This window comes from Neoarius graeffei, chromosome 6, assembly GCF_027579695.1.
Source record: "Neoarius graeffei isolate fNeoGra1 chromosome 6, fNeoGra1.pri, whole genome shotgun sequence".
NCBI classification, from domain to species: domain Eukaryota; kingdom Metazoa; phylum Chordata; class Actinopteri; order Siluriformes; family Ariidae; genus Neoarius; species Neoarius graeffei.
The window spans coordinates 35924879-35944250 of NC_083574.1; the positions used below are offsets into that span (position 1 = coordinate 35924879).

The 19372-nt window shown below is 41.1% G+C and overlaps 2 protein-coding genes across 2 annotated transcripts in view; one reads left to right on the plus strand and one right to left on the minus strand.

Moving 5' to 3' along the window:
- Positions 1 to 10945, plus strand: part of arsa (arylsulfatase A) — a 45418-nt gene extending 34473 nt beyond the window's left edge. Inside the window, exons 4-8 of the mRNA XM_060923597.1 lie at positions 71 to 240; positions 375 to 499; positions 6198 to 6325; positions 6408 to 6510; positions 6607 to 10945. Coding sequence (XP_060779580.1) covers positions 71 to 240; positions 375 to 499; positions 6198 to 6325; positions 6408 to 6510; positions 6607 to 6908 — 828 coding nt within the window. The 3' untranslated portion in view covers positions 6909 to 10945. The remainder of the gene's footprint in view (positions 1 to 70; positions 241 to 374; positions 500 to 6197; positions 6326 to 6407; positions 6511 to 6606) is intronic.
- A 3718-nt stretch (positions 10946 to 14663) lies between these two features.
- Positions 14664 to 19372, minus strand: part of mapk8ip2 (mitogen-activated protein kinase 8 interacting protein 2) — a 186397-nt gene continuing 181688 nt past the window's right edge. Inside the window, exon 13 of the mRNA XM_060922899.1 lies at positions 14664 to 14736. Within this exon, the coding sequence (XP_060778882.1) occupies positions 14664 to 14736 (73 nt within the window). The remainder of the gene's footprint in view (positions 14737 to 19372) is intronic.

Genomic DNA, 19372 nt, shown 5'->3' on the forward strand with positions numbered 1-19372 from the left:
TTATTTATTTATTTATTTATTTTTATTGTGCATCTGTTCTCTTTCTCCATCTCACCGTGTGTCCACGTAGCACACTCACTACCCGCAGTATGCAGGGTGGAAATCTGTGGGACGATCGCTCAGGGGGCGGTTTGGAGATGCGCTGCTGGAGTTCGACTCCACTGTAGGAGACATCCTGAAAGCTCTGAAGAATACAGGCGTCCTGAACAACACACTGGTCATCTTCACATCTGACAATGGGTAAGTGTGTGTGATTTAAAAAAAAAAAAAAGTAGGACCTTCCTCGGTTTGTTCTATGAACTCGTGTGTGTGTGTGTATATATATTATGATTTTTTTTTCCCCCTTTCTCTTATGGGTTCTGTCATATTTTCAGTCCAGAGCTTATGAGACAATCTCGTGGAGGAAATTCTGGGTTGTTGAAATGCGGTAAAGGCACTACATATGAAGGAGGAATGAGAGAACCTGCTGTTGTATACTGGCCTGGAGTCATCAAACCAGGTACAGTACAGGAGTCTGAATGCATCACTGCATTGTGCATCAGAAATGTACATGAAGTAAATTTTTAACCACAGCTCATTTGAATTTTTGATTCTGATTGTTCGGAGCGTGTTGATTGATTTTCTATAGGGGTGTTCACATGGCACATATTTGCATCGATGCTGCACCGATGTATTTTGTTGCGATATATCTTACACCGGTGTAAATTTTGTGGAGCGTTCACACGTCACAAACCTGCTTAGTAGAGAGAAGCGTGTTAGCACCGGTGCAGCCCCACTTGCGTTCCCACGGCAGTTTTTGCGACCGTGCTATACGATAGTAATAATGCAGAAATGAAATATGCGCATGCGTGAAAACGTACTTCCTTTTCCCGGTTGTCATGGCATCACTAAGCGCCGGGAAAACAACGTGGATGAAGAGACACCAGTGTTGCCAGATACTGCTGACGTTTTCCAGCCCAAAATATGTTCAAATCCGCCAAAATGCACTTAAAACCGCCCAATCTGGCAACACTGGAAGACACGCAGTTCTGTTGTTGTTGATATTCGCCATTTTGGAAGCGCAAAATACCAGGATGCAAATTATGCAATGCCCGTATGTAATCAACTCTCCTCACGCGTAGCGAGTCTACCCCTGTAGCGTTCAGACGTCCCATTTTATATCGGTGCTGCCCCGCAAACTAGCATTTACTCCGGAGTAAATTTCTTAAACCACCTCCCGAGCAGGGTTAGATTTGCACCGGTTTAAGCAGCTTTCAGGGGCTACACCGGTATAACTTTGTACCGTGTGAACGCTCTACCGGGGCAGCCCCGGTGCTACACCGGAGTAAAAGTTGCCGTGTGAACACCCCTTATGATAGTAGTGTGGCTTGTAATGTGGAAAAGTCTTAGGCACAAGCCAACGCTTACAGAAAAACCACATGAACTTCACATGTGATTTTTCACATGTGAAATATGTGGAAAATGTGTTTTGCACATGGGAAACGTGGTTTTGGCCCAATTTTATGTGAATCACATGTGGGAATGTTTTACACATGTGATCACATAGGAAATACATGGGAAATTCATGTGTTTTTTCTATAAGGGAAGAAATACTGTATCGCAAAGGTGTCTTCAAAATAAAAATACTCCAAAGAGCAGTAAATGAAATACAGTCCGTAGTTTTTGTGATGACCCGTTGTTGTAGTAGTAGTGCAGTTTTATAAGGAAATGAGCTGTAGGTTTTACTGAGCATCTTACAGAACCAGCCACAGTTCTTCTGGACACTTTGACTGTCACACTCGCTTCTTAAAGCTAGACTGCCTTTCAGATTTTTCAAGTCTAGGTCATAAAAAGAATTTTCCTGACACACAATCACTACGTTCAGACTGCAACCTGAAACGACCCATATCCGATGTGTTGTGAAATCCGATTTTTTTGTTAGGCCGTTCACATTACCAATTATATGAGACTTGTATGCGATCTCCAATATGAACGGAAAACGACCCAAAAGTGTCCCGCATGCGCAAATTGACACGTAATAAGCACATCTACCTAATACGTAAACAAAAAAAAAAACGCGCACTCTTCAAGTTTAATGATTTTCTTTTTTTTGTTTGTTTAATTATCTGGTTAGTGTTAAAGTGTGAGGTCTCGTGTGTGTTTTTGTTTCTGACCTGAAATGAAAACGTGTAGCCTGGTAACGAGGGTTGACTCCTAAATGTCTCTCTAGTTTCTATATAAGTGCACTACATGTTACTAGGAAGTAAAGGATTTTTAAACTCTATATAGTGCACTCGAGCTTCAGTAGGCAGTCATTTGGGATACGGCCGCTGTATTACCAAACTCTTAATTCAGGCTTAATAATTTGCACATATTTATTTCATCATATTAATAAACTTTTTCTACATTTTTATAAATATTTATTTAGATTGTTTATAGCCAGCTGAATTCTGCAACTTCTCTCGGCGCTGGCTCAAGGTGCAGAAACACCAGTGCAGTTTGCTATGGAGATGAGGCGAGACCTGGCGATGTGGTACAGGATGGTTTAAGTTATAAATCAGTTATAGAAACTGTTTTATTTAATCAGGCTAACAGATCAACATCCAGATCCCTACCAAATCCACCATTAGCTTGATCAATTCTATAAAAGTCTATTTAAATTCTGAAAACTGTACAAATGTTGTTGTTTTCCACCAAAGAGGCGGGATTAGCCAACGCAGAATAGTGACGTTTGTCTCTTGTTGATGACGTGTAGGTCGCATGAATGCGACCTGTCCGGTCAGACTGCAGTCGCATGTGAAAATATCGGATATGCATCGGATTTAGGACCACATATCCAAGCGGCCTGGGTCGCATGTGAAAAAATCGGACCTGTGTCGTTCAGATTGTCAATAACAAATCGGATACAGGTCGCATATGGGCAAAAAAATCGGATATGGGTCGTTTCAGGGTGCAGTCTGAACGTAGTCAATTATTTTTGTTTCGTGGACCGAAAGCTACTGAATTCAAATCACAGACTTCCAATTGTATTAGGTTTTTAAAAAATAGTACAATTAATGAATTGAGGGCCACATGGCCCTAAATTCTCCGCTGTGTGGGTTGTTGTGTGGGTTTTTTTTTTTTCTTTTCCCTTCCCCTCCTGCTTCACCATGACCCAATTCAAGATACTACATCATGCATCACGTGGTGGGCTTTCCCTGTTCACACAAGGCGTCGTGGGATACAAATTTGAAACAGGAGAGAAAAATGGAGGACATGAATGAAACGTGAAAGACCGACTACAGTAACGGAAAGCGTTATTTCTTGGTTTTAATAACTTGTTTGCTAAATACAAACATGGCAATAAGTTCTTATGCTAATGGACCAGACGCCACTTTTGGATCATTAATCCCTTTTGAGTGAGAATGCCCTGCATGCATGGGTTTGTCGGCTTCTGGCACATCCATACAGTTTTAAATACAACACCTACAATTAAACAGTTTGTTTTTATCACATTTATTTAATCCCTGGGCTCCCGTCTGTAACAGGGAGTGATGTTGCATCCCATTACAGGGCTCGAAATTCATACATTTTTTTTTTTTTCACCAGCCAGCCGGACTAGTTACCTTCCAAAGTAACTAGCCAAACAGAAAATCAACTCGCCAAAATTTGTTCATGTATGAATTTTACTTCTGTCAAAAATAACACGAGAGTAGTTACTATTGTTCATGACTAATGTGCATTTATTTCAAGACCCGAGTATTTTGATAGGTTTTTTTTTTTTTTCACGCTTTACAAACTGGCATTTGCTGTTCCACGTCCTCCTCGCGATATCAAAAAAAAAAAAAAAATGCCGGGTGACTGACCCCTTACTCGTTCTTTTAGGAACCAATTCGTCTGCTTCCATTTTTAATTTGTCGCTGAAATTGCCAGAGCTTACACGGTAGCCTATACAACACCAGCAATTGCACGAACTGAGTCAGCGCTGTAAACCGGAACTAGAAAATCTTCCCGCAAGTTCCTTTCAGCACAGAGATGTTGCCCAGGATTGGTTGGCGAGTGTGTGAAGTTGTGTGTGTGTGTGTGTGTTTTTTTTTTTGTTTTTTTTTTTGTTTTTTTAAACCCTTAGGCAGCCTCTCATGTTACTGCCTGAGGGACAGGGAGAAAACCACTGGAAAAGGTTTTAAACAAATGCAACAAACACGAAACAAACGCAAGTCGGCAGATGACCAAAAAATACTCGATAGTTACGATATAATAATTTCATGTATCTCACACAGAATTTTTGGAGATATATCGAGTATATTCGATATATCGCACAGCCCTAGTCTGAATCTTCGCTTCATATTTTCAACTAGCCAGCTGGGCTGGCTAGTGACAGGAATTACCCGCCAAATGACAAATTAAGTCACCTCGGGCGACCGGACCACCGCGAATTTCGAGCCCTGCATTAATACACTATTCTAATAGAATAGATGAGCCAGAATAATTGGGGATCTTAATTGGGCCCCACCTCGTTACAAGTATGAATAGGTGGGCTTTAAAGTAGAAAAGGTTGAGAACCTCTGCGCTAGACCACTTGGCTACAGAGGATTACATTGCCAACTGAGGTTATAGCACGTGCATGGTCGGTATGCAGGGGCGCCACACTACGATTGTGGAATCTGTACCTGAGGCTGGCATGCCAATTACGTTCTTAAACATGCTTGAACTCCGTTCAGTACACACATACAGCCAGGAGCCTCTATAGGCTTCAGCCAAAGGCTAAGCCAATAACGGCAACTAAATTGTTCCTAAGATATTCAACAACATTAAAAAGAACTACAAATTGTTTTTTTTTTTTTAATTGTAATTATTTGAACGTTATTGTAGTATAATTGGAATAAAACTTCAGGGTGGTAATGATGTGATACCATCCTGTTAATTGTTTTCCTATAACAGCACACCCCCAAGTCTTTTATTCCTTACTTAATAAAAAGTTGTTACATTTATACAGCACCTTTCTCTTTACATAGGTCAGAGAAAACACCCCCCCAAAAAAAAATAAGTTGCTAAAGAGTGGTGAGTTTATGCACTGGTAGAGAAATGTTCATGAAACCGAAAGATGAGATTTGAAGAAGAGAAGAGAAGAGCAGTCACGGAGGGGTTGAGGGAGGGAATTCCAGAGCTCGGGGCCGTGGTGCTGAAGGACCTGCCACCCAGGGTAGAAAATCTAGTGCGAGGAACAGCAAGGAGATTCTAGCTAGAGGATCTGAGAGAGCGGGATGGAGTGTAAGGGGTCAGGAGATCACAGATATAAGAAGGAGCAAGGTTATGGAGACTGACTTATTACCTCTGTCAACTTTGTTTTCTGAGGTTATGTTTTCGCCTTCATTTTTGTTTGTTTGTTCCCAACGTAACTCAAAGTAGTGAACAGATTATGATGAAATTGGAAGGAAAGGTGAGCCATGGGCCAAGAAAAAAATTGATTAGATTTTGATGCAAATCCGGATATGTATGTGGATCCAGGATTTTATTTTTGTCTCTTCCCAATGCAACTCAAAAAGTACTGAACAGAATTTGGTGTACAGGCTTTAGTATTATCCTCGGTTCGAGTGTTTTTGATTTTGATGTTACACTACCATTCAAAAGTTTGGGGTCACTTTGAAATGTCCTTATTTTTGAAAGAAAAGCACTGTTCTTTTCAATGAAGATCACTTTAAACTAATCAGAAATCCACTCTATACATTGCTAATGTGGTAAATGACTATTCTAGCTGCAAATGTCTGGTTTTTGGTGCAATATCTCCATAGGTGTATAGAGGCCCATTTCCAGCAACTCTCACTCCAGTGTTCTAATGGTACAATGTGTTTGCTCATTGCCTCAGAAGGCTAATGGATGATTAGAAAACCCTTGTACAATCATGTTAGCACAGCTGAAAACAGTTGAGCTCTTTAGAGAAGCTATAAAACTGACCTTCCTTTGAGCAGATTGAGTTTCTGGAGCATCACATTTGTGGGGTCGATTAAATGCTCAAAATGGCCAGAAAAATGTCTTGACTATATTTTCTATTCATTTTACAACTTATGGTGGTAAATAAAAGTGTGACTTTTCATGGAAAACACAGAATTGTCTGGGTGACCCCAAACTTTTGAACGGTAGTGTATGTGGCTTGGTGGAGGTATGGACTCGACCAAGTGTCCTAGTTATAGGATGCGTTGGTTTTATTTTTAATGAACGTATCCACTCTCAATTCCCAGGTGTCGCTCACAGTCTGTCCAGTACTCTGGACATCCTGCCTACCATCGCCAGATTGGCTGGAGCTCCATTGCCCAAGGTTCAGCTGGATGGTGTGGACATGATTGATATCTTGTTCAACCATGGAGCAGTAAGGAAGCATGACTCTCTAAGGCTATGCCCTGTTCTCTAAATGAAGCTTTTTATTCAGTTCACTCTGTTTTGGGTTTCAGGGTCAAAGAAAGGTCATGTTTTACTACCCAGATGACCCCAATGAGAAGTATGGTGTGTTTGCTGTAAGAATGGGGAAATATAAAGCTCATTATTACACCAGGGGTGAGTTCTGGCTTGGATCTCCTCAAAAACAGTAAATATCTTTAGGTGCTCTTCAACCTGCCGTATGCCAACGTCTCGTCCTTTTCTCTGTCTTAGGATCGTCACACAGCGGCCTGACCCCAGATCAGGACTGTTGGCTAACCTTCGTCCCGAAGTATCACGACCCTCCTCTGCTGTTTGACCTGGATTCTGACCCATCTGAAAACTACAACCTGAATAATCGTCCCGAGCTGGTCAGCGTGCTGCAGGATATCCGGGACCTCAAGGACAGGTTTGAAGCCTCGATGCCATTTGGAGAAAGTGAGATTGGAAAGGGAACTGATCCTAAGCTGGCGCCCTGCTGTAACCCTCAGTGCTCTCCCAAACCGGGATGCTGCCGGTGTGGGACTACAGACTGACCAGTTCATTCATAAATAGCACTTGTCTTTAAAAGGGAAAACAGGCCAGAGATGGTGTAATGTATTAAAATCAGTCACTGCCACTCACACATCTGCTGTGTTTGATCAGAAGAGAGACTGAATACCTAGAGAACAGTGTGAAACGTGTATAATTAACAATTATTCCATAAAATCAAGTCGTACATGAGGTATAAGCCATGTACGACGAGATTGAGCGGAATAACTATCTTCTATCCACATTCACTGGATTTTCAGAAACTGAGTATTTTTTTATTTTTTGCAAATTTGATAAAAACAAAACATCCGACAAAATCATTTCCGCTTAGGCGGACTCCTTAAAAACCTATTGATGGCTTCAGGAATTTACTTTATTATTATACCCCCACGCCGAAGGAGGAGGGGTATACTGGTTTACCTCTGTATCTCCGTCTGTCCGAAACACCCTTTTTCTCAGCAACCATAAATCATAGCCACTTGGCACCAGACTTCAGCTTGGGGTTCTATACCATATGTACCGTTTTCAGGTCTGACGCACATTGACTTCCTGTTTACTGACTGAATGTATTTACAAAACATGTAGGGTGAATTTACAACATTTTCGTAACATTTTTCTCAGCAACTACAAATCACAACTGCTTGATATTTGGTACCGAGCTTCAGCTTGGGGTTCTATACCGTGTGTACCATTTTCAGGTCTGTCGCACATCGATTTCCTGTTTAGGCCAAAAAAAAAAAAAGTGTTTCCGGTTACATAGATTTCAAAACTAGGGTCGGTAGGCAGGCATTTTTTATTTTATTTTATTTATTTTTTTTTTTCAAGATGGCTGCCATAACCTATATTTTGACAGGAATAATTTCACAAAATATAATGAATTTCTTTGCAGGTCACCTGAGTTACCACCTTCTGATGAATCTGATGCAGCATGAGACACCTTTTAACATGAATTTTTCTGTAAATATAACAGCTCAATACACCATGAGAGAGAGAGAGAGAGAGCAGCCCCGCCCCTCTCTGCTCCCTGAGTGCAGCTCGTCGCCTTGGTAACGGTGCAGGGAAAAGACACAATATAACAAGCAAAGAGCGCTTTTTCTCAGAGTTCCCTCTCCTCGAACAACGCTGATTTACACGGAAACGAAAGGAGCGATTCACAAAACTTTCACATTGAGTGCTACAAGGCTCCCATGAACACATTTAATGTAAATTTTTTTTTTTTTTTTTGTCCCTAGTGTAAAAAATGTGGACACTAGAGCGAGTTAAAAACAAGTGACTTTTCTGATTTTGCAGTAAAAGCGCTGCCACGTTTATAATGTGAGTCTATGGGAGAGCGCGGCTGTCCTCTCCTCACTTTCAGGCTTCTCATTCAAAAACTGTAAATCCTATCGCTCAGGTAGACACTTGTCTTGATTCACACAATGTGTGACTACAACTTTTGAGAAAATTGTGGCTGAGAAAACAGTTTAAATGAGAAAGTTAGAGCTTTTTTTTTTCAAGCTGCCTGCACTCTAAACTCCTGAGCCCCACTGGTGTGTAACGCAATAGACACCCATTATAAAGTCTGAATTTCTCCAGATGTGCTCATGGTGTTTGATCTGTGACTGATCAAAAAGTATAGAACCTAGCAAAAAAGTTGAATGCCAGATCCACACAGGAGAATTTTGTCTCCGTTTTAAAGTTTGAATCATGTCTCTAGGTGAAAGACAAAATAAGCGTCATCTCTGCTTCTGTTCCCTCCGACGGCCCCGACACACTACTGCCTCCGCCGAGTGCGCGCGCACACCGCATGTCGGGGCCGCGGATGAGTTACTCTCCCCTGATCAATGAAGTCGGCGGGGAATTTGTGGTTATTATTGGTACAAACAGCGCGAATCACAACTTAAATGAGTGAGGTTCAGTTTGACATTATTGTCAGTCCGTTAGATAAACATTTAATTTTATTAAAATTGAAAATTAATATTTAGAGCCTGTGGGCTACAAAAATAAGTCATTAAAGTAGCCGGCTGGACTTAATTGTGTAGTCGGCTGTATGGCCGGCAGCCGGCGCTTGTGGAAAGCCCTGATTTTCCCAGTGAGTGACAAAAACTTCCGGTTCACGCGGTTGGGTTATATGTAAAAGTCGCGACTGGGGAAAAAAAACGAAAAAAAAGTTTAGGGTCGGGCGGTACGGAATAGGGTCGGGCGGGTAACCGGAAACACACTTCTTTTTTTTTGTTTGTTTTTTTTTTCTTTTTTTTTTTGGCCTTACCGACTGAATGTATTTACGAATCATATCAGGGGGATTTTGATGCTATTTCAAGAAGTAAAATGCTATTTCAAAATGGCCGTTTACCAAGAGGCTGTTTGAAATCCCTGGGGAGAGACGCTGCTCTTTACTTACTTGTTTCAGGGTTAATTATTTGTTTGAGTCAACGTTCATTATAAGTGTCCTATTCCTTCGATTGCTTGCATTCTGATACAAGTGAGAGCGGGGGGATATGTAAGTGAGCAGTAGAGGTCTGCGCGGGACAGAATTTTCAGTCCCGCTCCCGCATTGTGCAGTCCCGCTCCCGCAAAGAATTGATTTTCAGTCCCGCTCCTGCCCGCAAATCCCGCATGATGCAGACGTTCGCGTTATTTCTCACGAAAGTTCTTGTCATTAACGGTAAATGTACCTCTTGTTAAAGCAGCTCTTACTTCTGAAGCACTGTGAGCTTCACTGCTGTGCTCTTCTGCCATGATCGGAGATCTCAAACACGGAAGAGCGGAAAGGAATCGGAAACGTACGCAAGATTAGACCACATCTGCAAATTTAGGCATCTTAAAATGTTATTCATGCCAAATAAAATATCCAGCACAAATACTTTGTCGTCTATCATATATAAATAATTTATAAATTTTATTTTAAACATGTTTTTAGTTAGCGGGACTGCAGCTTATCACCTCTCCCGCATTGTGCACTCCCCCTCCCGCCCGCAATGAGCTTTCAAAATTTGTCCCGCGCCGCACTGCTTTGCATCGGGTCCCGCAGGACTCCCGCGGGAGTGCAGGGCTCTTGTGAGCAGTTGATCTTGTTTGTAGAAAGCCCCATCTTGCTGTCGTGCCGAGGTATAGAATAGCTTTAGACATTTTATTTAATTCTTCCTTGGACTTCTTAGTTGTGTAATTTTCAAACTACTTCTTTGAGCTTTTGAACCAGTCTTAAAAAAAATAATAAATAAAAAAAATCAACAAATTTTAATGCATAAAGATGAATAATGTAAACAAACCTGCGAAATGATGGTAACAATTTGTGAAAAATTCGATAATTCTCCGGGGGGGGGAGATATGATCTTGCCATCAAATACTTTCATTCCATATTTAGTTGCTTTTTTTTGTAGTATTTTTTTTTTGGGGGGGGGGGGTATGTTTTCGAGTAGAGGTTTTTATTTCATCGTCAGTTGGTTCAGCAGCATACTCCGCCATTTTGTTTTTCTCTACTCCCGGTACATGAGCTGATTGGCTAATCTACTACTAGGCTATCAGTGTGCGCGGTTGCTCATATCCGGTGAATGTGGATGGAACAATAATTAATACACATGCTTTTCAATTTATTATTATCTAAAACTGGATCTGATGTACTTGAAAGGCATGAATGCTGTTCTGTTCTCGCCACAGCTCAGCTCCTCATCATGCAACTGTAATCTAATTTCTTGTTAATACAAAGAGTAATCATTTTCTGTTTTGATTATAATACATGATAAGAATTGTGAATAATGACTGTTATTCATGTTTGTGATAACTCTGGAAGGATGACAAAATCATAAGCAGTACTCATGAGTAAATATGCAGATCAGTAAAAAGGCACTGAAGGAAGTTTATTCTTCATTTTTAATGTCCGATTGCTTTGACACCTTTTGTTTTAGCATAATTTATTTCTGAAAATATGGTTTAATTTTTTAATTTGCAGTTTGTACACGCTGAATCTGACACATTTGACCTTTTTTAAAACTTTGTATTGAAGTGAATTAAAACCGTAATAAAATGTATGTACTTTAAAATAACAGAATGGTGAACTGTCGTTAAAAAGTGTGAAATTTTTTTTATTATTATTAATTCTAAAAATAAAATAAAACAAATCTATGTTTTGAAATACTAGGTTTAAACCGAGTGTGATCTTGTTGCCAGGTTGTTCAGAAATGTTTATCGATTCACATGAATATATCTTTTCTCCACACTGTTCACACATTGACAGAATGACAACAACACGATGATGACATCAAGCATATAGTGTTTTATTTTTAAGACCAAATCCATGACAAGGCAAGGAATTTTTTTTTTTCCCCATTTTGGTTTTTACAAGATTGATTGATTTGATTTTTTTTTTTTTAAAGATAGCTAGTATGTCATACTGTTGCTGTTCATCTTGATATACAGTAAAGGCCTGCATTATGTAATTACAGTCCAAAGGTTTGCAGTTATTGTAATCATTCAGCTATCCAAGCTCACATACTCCCAGACGCTGCTCTGCTTCAATACGTAAAGGGGTTTAATGACCAATGATTGTAAAATGTAGACAAAACGTTCTGTGAAATGCATTTTCTTTCTGGGCAAACATTAATGAATGGAAAAACAGTCGGAAGTTCAGATTCAGAGTCCTGATGATGAGCGAGTGTCCTGATCTGTCTCTGCTAACCCGCAGGAGACTTCAGACCAAACGATTGGACTGATAATGCTAACGCTAGCATAAAAACGTGGGCGCTTGTATGAAAGACACACTCACACACACATCTGATTTGATTGACAACGTTCAACCACAGAGATACAGCAATGTGAGGTGGCTGAAACAAAATCGCTAACGGAAATCGATTTACAGTTTTAATTAAACCCCTTTTTATTTGTGAATGGTTATCATTGTCGGCGTTATTAATTAATTATTTAAAATTTACATATTTATTTCAGTAACACTCAATAGAAAGGATACAGCATGGTCATCTCGACTAGAATATTTACAGCAATCTAACGGACACCAAATCACGATTGATTGATTGATTGATTGATAGTCTTAAGACTGCAGCTCTTTCCTACATGTGGCATCAGCACAAACGGACAAGTAATGATGGAATCGGATTGCAGGCCGTTGGTATACGTGTGTGAGATGTAGTGAGTAGCCTCAGTGAGTTCATCCACAACTGCAATTAGGAAAAGTCTTAGTTACACTGCTGTGATCTACTGACACCAGGATGATGAAACCAGCCTGCAGGAGCCACGAATCAAGTCCTTTGTTACGACAATATGAAATCTGTAAGCATCAGCACACCGAGAAGCACATTTTAAATCTAATTGTAGGCCTATCAGGAATTTTAATCCCCATTTAGTCTGTCTATATGTTTAGTTTCAAGCTGTCCATACAATGCTGGGAGAATTTCATTGTGGCAGAAAAATCCTGAAGCACAACTAGAGGTAAGAGTACACAATCGGGTCAATATCTAACTCTTAACCCTTCTATTATTATTATTATTATTATTATTGTTATTTCAGTGGTAATTCCAGTCACACAGGGCATTAACCATACAAGGCCAGGAGGGGGCGCTCTACTGCGTACAGTCTCGCCATGAAGCAGTGAAGGTTAGGGAAAGGGCTAGAGATAAATACAAAGGAGGAAACAGAACCAACATGGTCACCATGTCTGTTACTTACAGATGACTGACAGGAGGATAAAGTACAGTAGAAAGATGAAATTGCGTTTCCAATCCGTCGTGTAAGGTTTGTGTGGTTATATTTTCTCGTTAATGGCCTACGCTGTACTGTACACTGGCAGTCAAATAATTTTGAACACTAAAGCTAAATGTATGTAAGCATTTATTAACTGGTCCTCAGATCCTAATGGGACTCTAAATTGGGAAGCCATGGCCTAATGGACAGAGAAGCAGCTTTGGGAGCAAAAGGTCGCTGGTTTGATTTCCAGGACCAGCAGGAATGGCTGAAGTACCCCTCAGCAGGGCACCTAACCCCCACCTGCTCCCCAGGCTGCTCTGGGTATGTTGTACATCCCATACTATGTCATGTAAATCATTTCTTCAGGGTGAAGAAATTAAGCTTATAGTTTCTGGTTAGAGAGGCAGCGTTGGGACCAAAAGGTCGCTGGTTTGATTCCCAGGACCAGCTGAAATGCCCTTCAGCAGCGCACCTAACCCCAGGCTGCTCTGGGTATGTTGTACATCCCATACTATGTCATGTAAATAATTTCTTCAGGGTGAAGAAATTAAGTCTATAATTTCTGGTTAGAGAAGCAACTTTGGGACCAAAAGGTCGCTGGTTTGATTCCCTGGACCAGTCAGAATGGCTTGAGCAAGGCACCTAACCCCCAACTGTTCCCCAGGCTGCTCTGGATAAGAGCGTCTGCTAAATGCCTGTAATGTAAAAGATTTAGGAAGCATCTGAGTGTATCAACTGTGACTATAAAAATATATGCTGGTCGGGATAAGTGCCAAATCTTTGGCTTTTGTGATTTATATCTACATCCTGTCCAAAGAAATATAAACTTACAATTAAAAATGACCACTTTTTTTTTAACTGTTCCTCAAAAACAATAAAGCATGGCGTGTTCGAAAACTTTTGACTGACACCGTACAGTCATTTCACTTCATGATGAGTCACTGGTTGTATAAGGTGATGCAAACATGATGCCAAATTTAAAATTTGCTAATGCTATTATTTCTGTGAAATGATTTTCTTGTAACAGTTTATCTGCCGCTTAACTCTGTCTTTAATATCATGATTCAGAACTGCTCTAGATTTCAATTCGGCCTTTTCCTAAGTAGTAGCCAGTGGCTGGCTGTACGTTTATTTACCTGTTAGCCTTCAATGAACGAAGAGAGTGACTATATAGACTCAGCATCATAAAGCACTAAAGCACAGTCTGAGAATTACACAAGATGGCCAACAAAGAGTCGCGACACAGAGTCATCGGGAAGAGGAAGCTATAGCAGAGCTCGAGTAATTTAGTAAGAGGTTAGTAAATTTACAGGTCCGTGCATGGCCAACGCTACCGGTCTCTCCATTCTCAGGCTAACAAACATGCCTTCCTGGCCACCTGCAACCCTCTTCATTCTTCCATTTGCTGATGGAGGTGCTACTTCCATACAGTGATGTAACGAACGTCTGTAGTAGTCACCTACTGTTTTCTAAATATACAGTATTTACATGATGGTATTATAATAAGAACGCACAAGGAACCTTCTACTACAACGAGCAGATAGTCATTATGTTACTAATCCAACACCTGTCCAGATGTTCATTTCAGTACAAACCTCGTTCGGCATGTTTTGGAATAATCAAACGAGTACATATTTACAAACGAAACCCATCCTTCGAAATGAATTTCAAATATAAGTATTTCCTGTGTGTATATCTGCCTGTAAGCATAACCCTCAAAGCCATGCATTAAAATGTGTGAAGTCATAGTTTTGGCATTTCTAAACCAGGAGAAAGGAAAAGTCTCGACTGAGCCACAATCCTAGGTACTAAGTCATACAAAAGTTAAACAGGCAATCTGTTTCGAGGGTGAGAATAAAGATAAATCAAATAAAAGAGGGAACAAACAAACAGTGAAAAAAAAATGGATGCATCACTAAGATTAAACCTACGTGTTCAGGTCAGTTCATGTGAAAACAGAGAAACTTGAAACTCGAGGCCTACGTTAAACCCTTTACAGGCCACCAGGAGCCCCCAAGCGGCCAAAACCAGGAACACACTTCTGTTGTTGGACCAAGGTTACCATGGTAACCTTTTTATCTCCTCTACTCCAGGTAGATATCCTCAGTGGGGCAGGCGTATTCAAGATGCTCCTGATAATACTCCTGAAATGCACGTCTGCGCACCACACACACACACACACACACACACACAGAGTAATGATTAGGACAAATACTAATAGCTTAAACAGCAATACAGGTTCTGCTTTGTCTCCAGACCATTAACCTTTAAATGCATGACTATTTCTCAACCCGTTATTTTCTTAATATTCATTATTATTATTATTATACATACAGGGCGGCACGGTGGTGTAGTGGTTAGCGCTGTCGCCTCACAGCAAGAAAGTCCGGGTTCGAGCCCTGTGGCCGGCGAGGGCCTTTCTGTGCGGAGTTTGCATGTTCTCCCCGTGTCCGTGTGGGTTTCCTCCGGGTGCTCCGGTTTCCCCCACAGTCCAAAGACATGCAGGTTAGGTTAACTGGTGGCTCTAAATTGAGCGTAGGTGTGAATGTGAGTGTGAATGGTTGTCTGTGTCTATGTGTCAGCCCTGTGATGACCTGGCGACTTGTCCAGGGTGTACCCCGCCTTTCGCCCGTAGTCAGCTGGGATAGGATCCAGCTTGCCTGCGACCCTGTTGAACAGGATAAAGCGGCTAGAGATAATGAGATGAGATGAGATTATACATACAGGACACTTTTTCGATGGAATAAAAACGTGTTCTATTCCCTTTTAGCAGGTTTCACTCATTTGGTTTGATAGCATGCAGTACTGTTATCATATCGCTTATCCTACGTGTATTACGTCACTCTACCCAATGGAGAATGAGCGTTGAATGATATTGCATGGTTCTCAAGACAACATGACGTCCAGGCTTGTAGTACTCGAGTCCAAGACTCAGACTCAAGTCTGACTTGTGCCCTAATTTTAATCGACTCGTGACTTGAGCACTGATGACTCGGACTTGGGCTCGGACTCGTGCATTAACTGCATTCGGACTCGTAAATTGAAGACGAGGACTCAGATTTTTTTCTTTATTTTTTGTAACATGCCATAATAATTTGCCATGAGATAGTTATATCTACATTAATTTTTATACTAATTTCGTGCAAGAGAATGCACATTCACCTGTTCATACGTCATGTTCAGGAACAAACTAACGTTAATGGCACTAAAATGCCTGGAGAGAAGCCCCTAGGATTGTCTGCTTGCTTATACAGACTTCTCGTGCAGTGGGAAAAAATGCACTGCTGTGTGTTCCATATGTAGAAGAACTATTAAGGAACCGACGGGGACAACCTCGAACTTCAATCGTCATTTGGCAAGACTCCACCCAGAGAAGGAAGTGACACGCTATGTTCATTGCACTGTTGATAGCAGGGTTTGCTTGTTGACCGATAAACTAGCTAGTGTTAACCCTCTCTCATGTTATTTGCTCTGTTGATAGTGGGCGGGGCTTGCTGAGCGATGAACAAGCTTTTTATCTGGAGCCTATTAACTAAAATGGGGCAGTCAGTGGGACAGTAACGTTAGTCCAACACAGTAGCAGAGACGCTTTCACATAACGGCAGCAACAGCCACTGTCAAATGGTACGGTTGGAGTCTTGTTCTCGGACTCAACCCGGATCAATAGTGGACTCAACTCGAAATTTTCTTTAATGGCTTGGACTTGACTCAGACTTGAACACTGGGGACTCGAGGTTTAGTGACTCGACTACAACACTGATGACGTCACACCTTGGAGCTGATGCGAATATCTGATATGAGAGTTTTTTTGCTGTGCATGTGCAGACGCATTTCTTTGTTCGCCAGGAAAGAGAAAGACGTGTTGAACACCCGAAAGGCTACTAAAACTTCATTATATATTCTTCACACATATTACAAGAGAAAAACATACCAAAGGAAATCGAAAAACTGGAAAAGAGACACACTGGAGATGTAAAACTTCCGTGCGAGCGAGTGACTGTGATGATTTGTAAACAAACATGGCCACCAGGTTTGCTTCGTTAAATACGGAAAATTTTGAAAGACTTTTGAAAGAGAAAGATGCGTTGAACACCTCAAAGGAATGTGTATGTATAATAATAATAATAATAATAATATTGGCTGGCTTTTTTTCATGGTATATCAGATATATTCCATTCAGCTGCTCGTCTTCGACTCATTCAGTATCATGCTAGTACAGAATGGAATATATCTGATATACCATGAAAAAAAGCCAGCCGATATTATTTAAATAGCTAACACAAATTGGTGTATGAGTTTCAGTAATAATACAAACCTGTCAAAACATTTTTTTGGCATTTCAATATTGGTAAAATGTTCACAGAGAGGTCAGGTGCCTCACTCAAGAAAAGCAGGTACTAGAAGTAATAATGTTAAAATACATTATAATATTTAGAGCAGGGATCATCAACTGGGGGCGGCACGGTGGTGTAGTGGTTAGCGCTGTCGCCTCACAGCAAGAAGGTCCGGGTTCGAGCCCCGTGGCCGGCAAGGGCCTTTCTGTGTGGAGTTTGCATGTTCTCCCCGTGTCCGCATGGGTTTCCTCTGGGTGCTCCGGTTTCCCCCACAGTCCAAAGACATGCAGGTTAGGTTAACTGGTGACTCTAAATTGACCGTAGGTGTGAATGTGAGTGTGAATGGTTGTCTGTGTCTATGTGTCAGCCCTGTGATGACCTGGCGACTTGTCCAGGGTGTACCCCGCCTTTCTCCCGTAGTCAGCTGGGATAGGCTCCAGCTTGCCTGCAACCCTGTAGAACAGGATAAAGTGGCTAGAGATAATGAGATGAGATGAGATCATCAACTGGTCCAGATACAAGCTCAGTGAAGTATTTCAGCTGAATGAGCCAAATAATTATACGACATACTCCAGTAGAATCAATAAACATCTGAAAAATATTGCCATTGTTTATTGACTCTAGGTTTTTAAACACCAACCATCTTGGCTTCTGTAACAAATTCTGTGTCACAGTTTATTCAACCACATGCAGTTATATCAATGATTTAGCTGAAGGCATCAGACCAGAGACTAGAGACATTAGCTCAGAAAAAGGAAGCGTTTTCGCCCACAAATAAACAGACCAGTGTGTGTTTATTCTCCTCTTGTCAAGTTCTAAACAGACGTCTATGGTGCTAGTCAAAAGTGGTATGAAACGAAACACAACCATTTAAAATTGATGTTTTATTTACAGTATAATGATGAACTCATCAAAAGGTCTTCTTTTTCTACTTCTCATATGTCAGCCATACTGTAGTTGACTGTTTGCAGATTTGTTAACTAGCTACCCAGGATGGGTCATTACAACTCTTCTCGATGGATCAGAAGTCTGGGCTCTGTACCGGAAACTTTTGGAACGCTTTCATCAGTGTTGCCTTCACTCCATAATGGGAATAAAATGGCAAGACCACATGACTAATATTGAAGTCCTTGAGCAAGCTAAGATGACCAGTATTGAAGCCATTCAAGGCAGCATCGGTGGGCTGGTCATCTGGCACGTATGGATGATACCCGAATGCCCAAAACTGTGTTTTATGGAGAGCTGAGTCAGGGTAAGCGTGATCGGGGAGCTCCACATAAGCGCTTTAAGGACCAGCTCAAGTGTCAGCTGAATGCAGTAGGAATTCCTGTAAAGGACTGGGAGAATATCGTCAGGGACAAAGCAACCTTAAAACGAGGCTGCAACCTCTTTGGATCTGTTAGAAAAGCTACCATGGAGGACAAACATATATGAAGGAAAGCTGCTGTCACCCTCCTGCACAAGGATTTCTATGTCCATTTTGTAACAGAGTATGCAGGTCTATATAGCCACCAGAAACTGTTTCGCCAACGACAATCTTCCTACTGATCCTTGGATCTGAGGAATCAGCCATCATCATCATCATGACCCAGGATGGACGTCAAGGACATAGCTACCCAGGGTGGATGTCGAGGACGTTGAGTAGTTCCCACCCAACCATTCACACACATTCATACCTACAGACAATTCAGAGCAGCCAATTAATCTAATCTACATGTCTTTGGATGGTGGAGGAAACCGGAGCACCCAGAGGAAACCCACACAGACATGGGGAGAACATGCAAACTCCATGCAGAAAGGCTCCTATCGGCCGTGAGGTTCGGACCTGGAAACTTCTCGCTGAGGTGACAATGCTAACCACTGCACCAATCAAAAAGTTGTCTGCTGTTGTCACCATTCCATCATATTAGTTGCTTAGCTGGACCTAATATAATACGGTAAGTGGAGTTGAATATCCCTGATTTAGAGTGTGAAAACCTAAATCCTAATGTGATGGTACTCATTTAGAATAGTTTCAAAATTGAAAAATCAAAATCGGTTCACAAAAAAATTGTCAGCACTGTATTCAAATTTAAAACAGAAAAAAAATGTCATTCTTAATATTGTTCTTTGGACTTTTCAGGAAACTTTGCCTCATCTACTTAAATGATGATCTGCAGTTCCTCTCTCCTTCTCCTCCTCCTTCTTCCCCGAATAATTGATGACTCTGCTAATGAGGTCATATTAACGAGACGAGGCCGGGTCTCTCACTGATGAGGACTCATAACTCTTCTTCTCTGTCCGTTCCCTATGTTCATGATGATGTGAGAATGTTTAATTATTCACACTGCAGTGTGCTAGATGGGTCTGTGATGGGACCACCATTATCGTTACCATCATCTCATCCAGCCCTCCCATCATCCCTCCTTCATCCCTCTAACTCCCTAAACTTTCTCTGTGTGTGGCATCCTCCGTTATCC